The following is a 14,072-nucleotide window of genomic DNA, read 5'->3' as shown; positions in this document are numbered from 1 at the left end:
CGGTGGATAAAGCTGATACTGCCCTGGACCATATTCATTATCTTTTTACCGACAAAACGGTCCGATACCGGCATATCAATATGCTGCTCGATGCACTGATATGACGCCAAACGTTTTGGATTTCCCAGACGTCCTTAAGGCTCCCCATGAAACTTCCTCACCTCTCAATCACCCCCCCCCCCCTCCTCCCTCCCGTTTCCACCACAGCAGAAATATGTTTCTCGCACGGTACTCATTTAATCTGAGTATGATTAACGCTTATGATAACAATGCCATTTTTCTTAACTGACGCTCGCGATAACATTTCATCTCAACTCCTTAGAGACACACCACCCCACAACCCCCCTCCCAATCCTACTACTCTATGTCCAATGTTCCTCATGTTTCATCTACTTCGTTCTCCCCCTCGCCCAACCCTTGTCAAAAACCATTGATAGTGACATTATATTTCCAAAATCGTTCGTTTCATCTGAATATTTTAACGCTTGCGATAACAATGTCATAACAATATATTAAAGACATGTCATCGCAATTCCTTAAAGACAATTCTACAACATCAAGACTTTCTATTAATAAAGTTTAGGCACTGAGGCAGATACATGGTGTTACGTAATTCCACATTGGAAATTTGTTTCTGTGCAAAATAAATTTAAACTTTTCTCCACCAAAAGTGAGTGATGAACAAAATAAAACATGTCATTATGTCATAGAATCATAAATAAGCAGCTAAGCCTACTGCACTGTACTGTCTCCAACAATTAAAAATAAAACATCTGCAAACTACAACAAAGATGTCTTGCCTTCTGTTACATTAGGGCCCATCTACTTCTAGTCATACATTGTACAGTAGCTAGGTGTGCGCGATTCATAAGCCTATAGTATACAGTACCTCACTGCTACTTTGAACCACTATTCGATTAGCTCGATTCGTACATTTCCCCAATTACTTGTCTTGTCTTTAGCTGCAGGTTAATGACCAAAAACAAATAGCTATTACTCCACTGCACTGACTCAATCAAATCGATTTTTTACGCAATGAAAACCTAAGGTTGAAAGAGCATCTATCTTCCATTCGCCACTGGTATTGAGTGAAAATCTTTGCAGAAAACCTAGCAGTAATAATAGCAAAATTGTCTCAAAACTCATTAAATTGTTGTATATTATGACTGATGGCATGTATGAAATGCATAGGGAATGGCACGAAACATTTTTTCCTTCGCGATTTTGTGTCAATTAACGAACCCAATTTTACTTTTCCGTTGTATTATACAAGCAGTACATGCACCTTTATTTACATGTATGTATGCAGTGACGTATGCAAATAGCGGTTTGGTTGGCTTCTCTGAAACTACCTACGAATGCCCATAGGATAATTTCCCATTGCCAACAACCTCTCCTATTCTAATGAGGCGTAACGCACATGTTATCTAATTGTCTGGTCGATTGGAGATACGGTAGGCTATGAAACTAGGTTTCCACAATTTGACCAAAAAAAAAACAGGCTTCTTGTACTTTACGTGTTACAATTACATATTAAATACCGTATTGCTCCAAGCTTCCCTTCTCGGGATATATATGGATTTTAAGGCAACTGTTGTTATAAAAGATAATTATTAGAAAGTGAAACTATATTGGCAGATTGGGACACGCTAGTCTGCATGGTAAGGGTGAAGGGAGTGGGGTGAAGGCCTGGTGCTCCAATCTGGCTACTGGGCCTATTTCCGAAAGCAGGGGCGGATCCAGGGGGGCCGACCCGGCCCCGGCCCCCCCTTTTTGGAAATCAGTTGCGTTTTTTTATGTGGGAGTACTTCAAATTCCTAATAGGCATAACTTGGTGAAAGAAAAGCCTAATATATATCCAGCTGCTCTTCCCTGAGACGCGATCGTTTTTATTCCAAATTTGAAACTAAGGCAATTTATCAGGCCCACGCGACATCACGTATTAATTAGATACGGCTCAGTACTATAGTGCTGACTATTACTGTCAGAGAAAATCAATGCACAGTTAGCAAGTATATCATAATTATCTGAATGAAAGGGTGTATAGGCGGTTTTACACTATCTAACGCAACGTAGTCGCCAAGAACCTGAAGTATTTTTAAGGGAGGGCCCGAGGAACATGAACTTATAGCATGCTCCTCGTGTTGAAACATAATTGCACCTATTAGGTGAATTGAGTGTACTGTTAATAGTAGGAGAGACTAGTGTAGGTTCTTATGACCAACTAGACCGGTTTCTGCTCTCAAACTTTATAGGAGGAGCTTCATCAGTAGTAGCCTTTGAATATTTTATATTCGGCCTGGGCGTCTCGTTCTCAAAATGCATCTATTTTCTGTGCAGGATTTTTTATGGACTCATAGTGCAGCTATAAGAGCATCTAAAAGAGCTTCGTGTGAACCTTGAGAGTCATGAGAGTCAGCTGATTCTTCGTTAGTATGAAACCTTGAGTTAACAAGTAAATCTTTGAGATTTTGGGCCCTTTGTAGGCTAGAATCGGTTCTTTTGGAAACAGTTTGGATAATTCCGCGTGCAAGGGCGTAGCGAGCGGGTGGGGGGGGGTGGTGTGGGGGTGTCACACCCCCAATAATTTCGTCGCTGTCGGCAAATTTTGGGTCTGTCGGCAAAAGGAGAAAAGGTGAAGAGAGCGGAAGGGGAAGAAAGAAGGAAAGCTGAATAGAGAAAAGGAGAACGGGAGCTTGTTTATCGGTTATTTCGATTTTCCAGTTCTTCATCTGATAAACTCATTCACCAATCCAATCACCCGACGCCTGCAAGTTAAAAACCTCTCGGCAAATAACTGATAATGTCACGGCCGTCAGTATAGCTACTGTAGCCAGGCTCAGCTAGACGAGTGCCAGAATCGCCGGCCACTCAGTGAAAGAAATGGAATTAAAGGCTTCCGTATAGGCCGCAGCCCATGAGTCGTGCTATCGTGTGACAACGTGTTGTTATTATCCTCTGTTCAGAATGACGTCATTCGTCAGATGTCATTCGTTCTCCGTGGAAAACTTAAGGACACGGCTCACGAATTGTACACAATTTTTAACGTTTCTCGCTTGTATATCAATGAACGTTGTTATTTCTCATTACCGGAAAGTTTTCTGAACATTTTCATCACTAGTTTCACTATTTCAACGATCGGTGAAAGAGAAAACACAGTTCGATAATTGGACCCATTTAATTCTTCTTCTGCCGACTGCCATAAAAATAATATCGAAATGGAAATTCTACGGTGCCAAATTTGACTTAAAATATGCACCAGATTGCATCTAAGGAAGTTTCAAAACTAAAAATGTTCCAAAGGGGAGGGGGACACCCCCATTTCAGTCACCACTTCCAGATCCGTCGGCAAATCAATCCTCCACCCCCCTAACAAAGACTTGGCTACCCATGGCGCAACCGATCTTTTGTAGATAGAATTGGTTATTGAACTCGAAACAGTTTCTTGTTAAAAATAAGTTCAATTAGTTTGCGCATGGATATGAAAGATATTTTATTTTTTATTCCATATTCGCTTTTTTCCGCCTTTTCATAGACTTCTTGACATATATCTCATGCCTCCTCTTGGGGAGTATTAGTATACATGGCGACGACATCGAGTGTAGCAAGTACTACTGCTTTTGGTAACGGGGTGGCTTCCACAATTTTCAGAATGTGATTTGTGTCTTTCACATAGGTGCTTTGTTTTAATACAATAGGAAGCAATAAATAGTCCACAAATTCCGATATTTTTTCGGTCGGTGATCCGTTTCCGCTTATTATCGGGCCCTCCCTTAAAACTACTTCAGGTCCTTGGCGACTACGTTGCGTTAGATAGTATAAAACCGCCTACACCCCCTTTCATTAATAAGTATATCATAATTATCTCATTGAATATATCTTGTTTTATGGTTTTTCTTGGGGTGAATCTGGTGTCATAATTTTCGCGCAAAAGAAAAACCAATCGGCGCAATAATAGTGTATCCATTGTACATGCACTGTTGAGCGTTGTTAAATATGTGTCTATCGAGAAAAAATATGTGCACAAAAAAAGCGTGTATGCAACGTTTCTGGTTTTTCTAGTTTTTGGCGAAATGTTTCACCATTTTGCATCTAAGCAGTGGCGGCGGAACCGGGGGGCTCAGCCCCCCCCAATGAAAAAGTTGAGGGGGCAAATGCATGATAAGCCCCCCAATATTTACCAAGGCTCCGAAACGTGCATCTGCCCATTTTTCAATGCATACTTGTCGATCTGTCCGATGCACACGTATGCTATATAGGTGTAATAATTTTAGTAATTGCCGGGGGACCCTCGGCCCGTCCCCTGGCTTTAGACCACATTGTCACCCCAACCGCGTCTTCACGCCCCGTGAAAAGTGGAAGCAGTGAATGTGAGTACCGGTAAGCGTAACACAACTTCGTCTTAGGCCAATGACTTGCCTCATTTCAGCCAGTTCTCCAACATCCCCTTACTTAGTGACGGAGCGTCCATATATACAGTCAGGGGGCGGATTCCCCCCCCCCCCCGACGGACTCAAATGGACTGCTGGCGCCCTTTTCAGCACTACTTTTTACTTATTCGCGATTATTGACTATTTTATTGTGCTCTCATCTACCTATTGACATTTGTCATATTCTGTTGGTGTAATTTTCCGACAAAATGGAGACGACACCTATTTATTCACTGTTTATCTGCAAATTAGCAAGGCCCAGAAAGGGTCATTTCCTGCAATCTAGGGAGTATCTTTACTCAAAAAATTTCTGTACGCTCCGCGCCAACCTGTGGTGGCGCTCCTCTTAGATAGTGTCGAAAGCGCCCCTACAGACCATTCTTCCCCCCCCCCCCTGACCAATACCCCTAGCTCCGCCACTGCCCTTACTACACTCAAGAACGTCTTTGCGAGTACACTACGAGTAATAGCTACTCTCTTAAAACATTATCGAATATACAAATTACAATGTTTTTACAGACTTTTACGTGCAATCTGAGAAATTGCAGGCTTGAGACCCATATTTTAGGGCTAGGTATTCGCAGCGTAAAACACTCGGGAAGTGCCGTTTCCGGCCATCTGGGGGTTTGAAAAACCCAAAACTTTCTTGTACGCTCCGCGCCAACCGATGGTGGCGCTCCGCTTAGATGGTCTCCACACATTAGCCCCCCCAATAATTTTCCGTTCCGCCGCGCCTGCATCTAAGCACTCACAATTAACCAAAAATTTCAAAGGGGGAGGGGACAACCCCTCTCCCTAGACCCCTCCCCCAGGACGCAGATTACTAAAGTGCTACCATCGGGATGTCGGCCCCCCCTTTCTCAACATCCTGGATCCGCCCCTGGAAAGTGTGTTTCCAATCGAAGCTACATGCTTTCTACACATCTACAAATGATTGTGCATGTTTGCAGATTATCTTGTCATTTTTAGCCCTCAGCAGAGTGCTCAAACTGCGCTAGCAGGTTCTTACAGTGTTGACGAATTTTAGTACCGTAAGTGATAGTGATGGCAGCGACGGAGAGTCTCTGATTTTGACCACCGAGTGGCTTAGATATAGGGGCAGGGACCAGGAAGGCCGTCTTGTTCCCGTGTTTGTGGCCTAATTCTTCCATGAATGTCAAAGTTAACACCAGACTGAACGAGGGGGCTCTCCTGCTTCTGCATTGCGCGTACTACTATAGTGACGATATATATATATATATATATATATATATATATATATATATATATTATATATATTGTGACATGTGACTTGGACTTGAATACAATTGCTTCACCGGGGTTTTCCACGATATATTTCGAGACGCATCCAAGCGAGTATAGCTGTTATCGTTGGTAAATACAGTAATTGTTTATGTAAAAACAGTACTAGTGTTGCTGGGTGTGGAAAATATCTCTCTTCAATAAAACAGCAGGATCAATAGTTATCTAATACATTCATTATTTTGAGGAGTTTGAAGACTTTTTCAACCCAAGTAAGTCCTATGAAAAATATAATAATTGTATAAGATATTTGTAAAGTCTTTGAAGCTATGTAGTAATGAATATAAGTAACAACCAGTAAACTTTACATGGCTCAGTTTGAACACACGTATATTATGCTTATAAGGTATAGGCTATGCAATTGGGGTAGACATCGGCGTGATGACATGGCGCAAGGGGTGGGGGGGATGCACTGCACTGAACATTGTGAGAAACACTGAAATAGACATGGAGAAAGTTGTTAGCTGTTTTGTCACCTATGAGAGTGTCAACGGGTGTCGTCCAGCCCCCCAGTACCGATATCATTGACCATTTTGCTACTCTGAATGTCGCATAATAAAACTGGAAACACTTTGATGGCGATTTCATAATAACATTTTCAAATACACAACTAGTACTGGGAAATAACCTATAAATATCGCACCATATTACATCGAGGGGCTTTATCAAATCCAAACATTTCTCCCCGGGGCTTTCGAACCCCTCCCCTCCCCCTCCCATTTCAGACATCAAATCCCACCCCTGATAATAATCTTAAAGCAGCTTTATTCTGGGGAAACCATGGTTATCAACTTGATATCCCTCAACTCTTTCCTGATATAATTGCAATTATTGAATCTTGGGCCCGGGGTAGTGGCCTAATTCTTCCACCGAATGTAAATAGGAATGCCAAACTGAACGTTTTACCCTCCCGACTGACGATGGAAATGGGGGATCTCCCCCCCCCCTTTCCTCCCTTGCGCGTACTACTATAGTGATCACTGCAAATTTTAGTGTTTAAGTGTGACAGTTTCCATTTTGTAATGAATATATATATATATATATATACATATATATATATATATATATATATATATATATATATATATATATATATATATATATATAGGCCTATATATTTATCGTTGACAATATCAAATAAGCAAGCATCGGTCATTACATTGCATGGCATCGTGTACCTTACGGTCCGTGAAAGTAGCACAGTATACCGCCGGACGCTAATGTAAACAACCAAATGTCTTATGTAGATGGCGAAAAGGCATACAGATCCATTTATGTCAAACTCTCTTTTACAGTAGTAATGTCGGCCAATCTTAGAACTTTATTTTAATTACCAAGGAGATCATTTTTAAGCTATTCATTGCTATTTATTTTTCTCTCAGTAGGTGCCCGAAAAAAATGGGGAAAAAATTGGTTGCGGGGCGGGGGGTGGGGGCTGCAGCCCCGCCTCCTACGGGACCTACGCCTATGTGTGTAGTGTTCGGTTTCGATATACCTGATATCGGAAATATCTGCTAGTTTTCATTTCCTTCAACCAAGTTTTATAATAGCCATAATAAGAGGTTGCAATATTTCTACACCAATAAATTAACTGTGTCGGAATTTTCCAAAATTTCCTCACCAACATTCTTCATCATACTTTCCTGTACTCGTGCAATTTGTACCTGTCTATTAGGGGTTCAAGGAGGTTTTTCCCTATTGGTTGTCCATAGACTGAATTTTGTGCAACATTATGGGTATGTTTTCAAGTGATTTTTATTCACGAGAAATGGGAATTTTCAAATTCTCAACAAATAATGGGCTTAAAACCTTGAAAAGTGGGGCTTTCGGATATTGTGGGCCGTGACGTAGAATCGCCTACAAAAGCAATCATCCATAGGACATGCAATCAGGTCGAACATGATGTGTGACTGGTGACAATCTTCAAAAAGGTTATGGATGGAAAAAAATTGAGAAATACTTGGTTCTCAGGCAAAAGTGTACATTTGGTTGGTCATTTTCAAGCCCGAGAAGTGTCATTTCCGGTGATCTGGGGGGTATAAAAACCAGAAATTTTCTTGTACGCTCCGCGCCAACCGATGGTGGCGCTCCGCTTAGATAGTAATTCGCGCCCCCCCCCGGGTTAGAAAATCCTGGATACGCGCCTGATATATATATATATATATATATATATATATATATATATATATATATATATATATATATATATATACATATATACATATATATATATATATACATACATATATACATATATATATATATATATATATATATACATATATATATATATATATACATATACATATATATATATATATATATATATATATATATATATATATATATATATATATATAAATGAGTGTGTGTGGGCGCGTGTGTGTATATGCATGTATATTTTTATGTCTTTCTTGGTTGTATTGTGCTATTATGTCTGCTCTATTATCTCTGTCTTGGCGTGCACTGAATTTGATTAGTAAAGAGGTAAACCAAGTGAAACACTTCTATCACATACAACAATATACCTGGTGTCACGCGGTTATAATGGTTGGTGATATATTGTAATTTCACTTTCATTGTCCGTATTATTAAAATATGGCAAACATGATGAAGATACTTCAGATTACATCGCCCTTTTTCGATGTTCTCGCCAGTCCAGTGTCTTCTTCGAATTGTATTCAAAGAATAACAAACCGCATTGCATGCTTACAGGTACTAGTAATAGTATTAGCCCAGCTGAGTAACAAATAATTTGGAGCGGCATACAACAAGAGCAGTTTGCAATACAAGACATGTATTATCAGGGGCGGATGCAGGATTTTTGACAGGGGGGGGGTCTGACTGGTCCAGCCGCGCCTGAACGTAAGACTATCTAAGCGGAGCGCCACCATCGGTCGGCGCGGAGCGTACCAGAAATTTTTGGGCTTTACAAACCCACCAGATGGCCGGAAACGGCACTTCCCGAGTATTCTAAGCTGCATGTACCTAGCCTGAAAATATGGATCTCATGTCTGCAATTTTTCAATTGATGAGAAAAAAACAATCTATTAAATATGGTAATACATATCAGATGAGTTGAGATGATACAAAAATCATAATGCCTTTAGCCCCCAATCCCCCTCCCGTTCCGTCACCACTGTTTGACGCAATGCCGGATCCAGGACTTTGGAAGGGTGAGGGGTTTGGCCTCCAGTGATCCTAGGGTCTAAGGGGAGTGGGTTTTGTCTATCCATTGTGAAATCCTTGGATATTTAAGTACAACAGGGAACCCCCTTCAATTTAGCCATGCAAAGCACCTACAAAAACTCACTCGAAATGTATCTGCATCCGTACGAGTTAGCTTTTCGGTCCGAAAATTGAGATTTTTAGGCATTTTTGGCACGTGTAGCACGCATGCACAGTGGCGGAGCGTCCATACAGTCAGGGGGCGGATGCCCCCCCCCCCCGACGGACTCAAATGGACTGCTGGCGCCCTTTTCAGCTTTTTACCACTTTTTACTTATTCGCGATTATTTACTTTTTTACTGCGCTCTCATCTACCTATTGACATTTGTCACATTTTGTTGGCGATGACACCTATTTATTCTTTGTTAATCTGCATATGAGCAAGGCCAGGAAAGGGTCATTTCCGGCGATCTAGGAAGTATCTTTACTCAAAAATTTAATGTACGCTCCGCGCCAACCTGTGGTGGCGCTCTGCTTAGATAGTGTCGAAAACGCCCTTACAGACCATTCTCGCCCCCTTGACCAATACCCATAGCTCCGCCACTGCGCGTGCACACTATAGTTCATTTAACGGAAAAGACACACCTGGCTGACTTGTAAGGATAACCGCCCTTCTGACGTCCTACATGTTTAAAACTGGCGTTTAATTTAATTATTTATTTCTCTCTCTCTTTTTTTTCTCTCTTGTTTTTCTCTTTTTTTCTCTTTTTTTTTTGTTGGGCCAAGAGCAGGGAACCCCCTGGACCCCCCCCCTCTGGATCCGCGCCTGATTATAGAAGTGTATTCAATCGTGAAAGGGGCTGTGGGAACGACGAAAGTGACATCTTTTGACTAGATAGAAAGATAGACAGACAAATAGACACAGACGGTTAGACAGATAGACACATAGACACACATAGACACACAGACAGATAGACTGACGGACAGATAGACATATTGACGGACGGACGGACCGATGGATGCTGTTTGTTTTGGGGTCATTATAACTTCCAATGAGTGCAGTACGAATTTCATAATTTGTCATAATGCACTTGGGGGTTTGTGTATTACGTGGTAAAAACGACTTTATTAAGATGGAAACAAATCTACCGTTTGAATTGAAAGACAAATTGAAGCGCCTTGAAATAGGACTATAATTCTAAGCCAGGTACCAATGGAGTTAAAAGAACATTCCAACTGGTTTCCAGAAAGGGAAAGGTCTTTGCATTAGTGGATAGGATAGGTTAAATGGTAACTCGATTTTTCATTGGAGCGCCATTGTGATATGTGTCCCTAAATGGGCCGAAATAGCTCTCGAAGCTTCTGTCAGTAACATTTAACACTTGTTCTCTTACAGGACATAAACCATGGATTCATCTGACGAAGAAGAGTATGGCATAGAATTGGGATATGGCTTTCATCATATGCAAGATATGGCAAGGTTAATGCTTATGCAGCAAATGATATCAGCGCAATCATGGCCCGACAGATTTCATCATGTAGAGAGTAGTACTTTTATCGAGGTAAAAATGTGTTCAGATCAATCTAACGAGTTTTCACTAAAGCGATATATGTATGCTCGATACGAAGTTATGTATACTCATGGGGACTTTAAGAAAATATAGACAATATGTGATGGAAAAGGCATAAGAAAAATGTATGGACTACATAAGCTATACGGTCCTGAAAAGTCAAATCACCTCAATATTGGAGGTAGATAGACTTCTTTCCTAAAATGCTTTTTTCAATTGGACATACGGAACCTGTTTTCTGGTAAACAAAATTGGGTTGGGGAGAGGGGGCAAGGGAAGGGGGAGAAAAATTTTGGGGAGGGGGATAAGCCTCTATATCCCCGTTTTTATACTTTTTGGGTTACACAATTCTTCACACACACAAAAATCAGTTATAATTTGAAAATTGTAGTTTCAACTGCCTTTCATTATTATAGTAAGGGTTAGTGAGTGGCGTCGGAAGAGTCTGTAAGCAGTCACTTTGAAGTATCTTAAAATCGCTGTTAAATATGAGCATTTATATGGGAATCTTTATACACCGACCAATACTCCGAGACATAAATATTTTGTGACATACACAACAACATGTGTATTGAAGATAACACTATTTAATCATATCTAAAAAAAAGTCAAATGAAATATCTCAAGAACCGTAAATTTTAAGCAATTTGTAGACGTGGTACATTATTTCTATGATTTGTTTATGACGTCAGCACAATTTGGCAGAGGTCAAAGGTCATTTGGCAGATGTTAACGTTGCTACCATGTGTTATCCCTACTATAGTTATGTCGATGAACCTGTCGTTCTGTGTTAGTGAAACTAAATGAAATGTTAACCATCTCGAGAATTTATGATTCCATGCATGAAATTGTTTTTTTACGAAACTTTTAGAGAAATAACCATGATTTGAAGGCAATGAATGTTGGATAAAGTTAGTCAAACATCTTGGATAGGTTCAATTTGTCTCTTTAAGCATGAATTCCTGTAAAAATTGAAGGTGCTCATTACCACGCAAGAGAATTTGTTTTAATTGCTTCATTACTTCAAATTATGGCTTGTTATCTTTCCAGGGGTGGTCAACACGCCCGTCTCATCACGAAGATGATGAGGCAAAACCAACGTGCAGCGCAGTCTCAGTCAAAGTTGCCACTCTGTTCAACATGCCAAACCATGCATTTACCGATCTCGCTATCATCTCCAAAGGAAACAGAAAGATATACGCTCATCAAGTAATCGTTGCCAGTTGGAGTAATCCGTTAAAGCAGCATATTCTCAGTGAACGTAAGAAGTGGGGCTGTGCCATGACCGTCGATGGGAAAACTCTTGACATTATACTTGAAGCAGATGACGAATCTCTATCTTCCGTGGAAGACTTTATTCGTTACATGTACACAGAGTCCATAGACCTCAGCCTTCAGACGGTATGGCATCATATTATTTTAGCTACTAAGTATGACGTGGTTCCTTTGTTGGTAGTTTGTACGCAGTTCATATACAAGCAAGTTGCAGTGCTACCTATTAGGCCCTACCTCCTCACATTTATGGATCAAGCGGTTAACTACGCATTTACGAAGACAGTCGTCCAGATTACTATGCTCAGAATCCAGAGTGAACTTTTCTTCGAAGATGCAGAGGTGGTCTCTTCCTTCGATGTCGATTTCCTCTGTGACGTCCTCCGAAGTTCTAACGTCGTTGCTGATAGTGAGTACGCCATCTTCCAAAAACTGAAGCCAAAGATGGATGCTTTGAAGCAGGCAGGTAAGACCCGAGAACTTCATCGTCTTTTGGCACTTCTGCGTCTAACACAAATGAAAGCATCAGAACTGAGGGAATTGTACTCCGGAGAATACATGGATGAGATGAGAAGCGCGTTCCCTGGAAAACTTGAATCTGCGTTGTGGACACGCGCGCTATTCAGCGAACAGAGTTTTGACGAGGTACCAATCAGCGTGGAGAGGCCGCGTCTGTATTTGGAAATCCCCGTGCCTTACATGGTGCAACATATTCGAAACCCCTACTACAATGAGGCTGAAAATTTGTACGAGGGGAAAAGCATGGAGTTTGAGCAAAGGAAATTTCATGAACTCCGCTTCAAAATTAAGAACGGCGAGCAGGTGGCTGAAGATAGTACGTACGTTAGAAGGCACGTACACTTGGAGAGCTGTAACATTCCTGTTTACCAAACAAAGGCAGGCGAACACAATGTTACACGGCATATTGAAGAGTGCCGATTGGAGATTCCTTTGGGAAAGTTTGACTTTGTAACTATAAACTACCGGCTTCCAATACTTTTAATAACCTTTAAATTGATATTAGTATTCAATATCGAAAGTCAGACAGGAACCAAACGAAGAGTCATCGCACACATCGGTACCCACTGTACTAAACTAGGAGAGAAGTTCTCAATCTTTCCGCTTCCAATCAGTGAAGACTGTAGCATAAGCATTACTAACGCCGTATGTTATGCACTTCAAAAAGAAGACGTGAAAAGAATGAATTGGAATGAAGCGTTGGAATTTAACCATGTTGACAAGTTGCCAGCGAGCCCCTTCAAGTGGACTCTCGTACGTACTAAACATGTCAAAGGCGAACTTTGGTAAATCTGACTATAGCATTGGTCATGGACGAGGGTGGTGAGAGGGTTAAGGGGTGCTGGTATGTTTGGATAAAACAGCTGGACATAGTTCTATACTTCATGAATGGATAATGAACAGTTTACACATAGCTTTAACTATCAATGGTCAAACCCGACATGAGTGACGTATATTCATGTATTTGGAACAGGTAAGAGTGGTTATTCTTTTTATGTTGATCTTATTATAAAGCATAATTGGCATAATGATATTTCACATCACCATAACCCAACCAATGCAGTATAGGTAACGCGCAGATATTCGGGCAACGCTGCCTCCTCTGTTTTGCGGACTATAGTAAGCGTATGCAATCGAGATTGTGCGTTTTTGTGACTTTTTTCCATGTTAACAGTAATCCTTACAAGAGGCCCTTGGAAGAGAGTTCAATCGGGAAGCAATGGAAGATGTGAGTTTGTTTTGCGAAAGGAAACCGATAAAAAAACCCATCTCAAATCGTCTCTACAAAATGTACCTCCAGTGCCCTCCGTATCACAAATTCCAACTATTGAATGTTCATTATGCTCATTGTTTTTAATCAAGATAAAAAATAATGAAAATAAGGGCGTTGTTTTATAAGTTAAACTCTCACGCTCAACTATAGCGAAGCCGCGAAAACAACTTAGCAACTTTCTCAAGTCAAAGACCGTTGTATCTCGCCATAGTATGACGCATATTCCCAGAACATAATAATAATAATAATAATATTAGGAATTTACGCTATTCATGGTAAACCATATCACAGCGCTTACAGACGTTATATTTCCCCTGCTCAATGATAACCTGTCCCAGAGACAATCCCTCCAGGCGGCAGCAGTTATATACTGCGCCCAATGACAAGTTACCTCACAGGTACCCATTTAACCCTGGGTCGAGTGAGGCAAGTGAGATAAAGCATCTTGCCCAATGACACAACGTAATGAACTAGGCAGGAATCGAACCAGCAATCCTTGGATCACGAGTCCGACGCATTAGTCAATTGGCCACCACG

The 14,072-nt window shown here is 40.9% G+C and overlaps 2 protein-coding genes across 2 annotated transcripts in view; both read left to right on the top strand.

Moving 5' to 3' along the window:
- The window catches only part of LOC139959755 (uncharacterized), a 66,054-nt gene that overhangs the window by 42,058 nt on the left and 9,924 nt on the right, over positions 1–14,072 (top strand). The gene's annotated exons all lie outside the window — the stretch shown is intronic.
- LOC139959750 (uncharacterized) overlaps positions 5,801–14,072 on the top strand; it is an 8,535-nt gene continuing 263 nt past the window's right edge. Inside the window, exons 1-3 of the mRNA XM_071957584.1 lie at positions 5,801–5,944; positions 10,297–10,462; positions 11,522–14,072. The exon at positions 11,522–14,072 is cut by the window's right edge and continues 263 nt beyond it. Coding sequence (XP_071813685.1) covers positions 10,307–10,462; positions 11,522–13,051 — 1,686 coding nt within the window. The 5' untranslated portion in view covers positions 5,801–5,944; positions 10,297–10,306 and the 3' untranslated portion in view covers positions 13,052–14,072. The remainder of the gene's footprint in view (positions 5,945–10,296; positions 10,463–11,521) is intronic.

The sequence above is a fragment of the Apostichopus japonicus genome, chromosome 19 (genome assembly GCF_037975245.1).
Source record: "Apostichopus japonicus isolate 1M-3 chromosome 19, ASM3797524v1, whole genome shotgun sequence".
NCBI lineage: Eukaryota > Metazoa > Echinodermata > Holothuroidea > Aspidochirotida > Stichopodidae > Apostichopus > Apostichopus japonicus.
The sequence above is the reverse complement of the archived record's forward strand: the minus strand, read 5'-3'. Positions and strand labels throughout refer to the sequence as shown.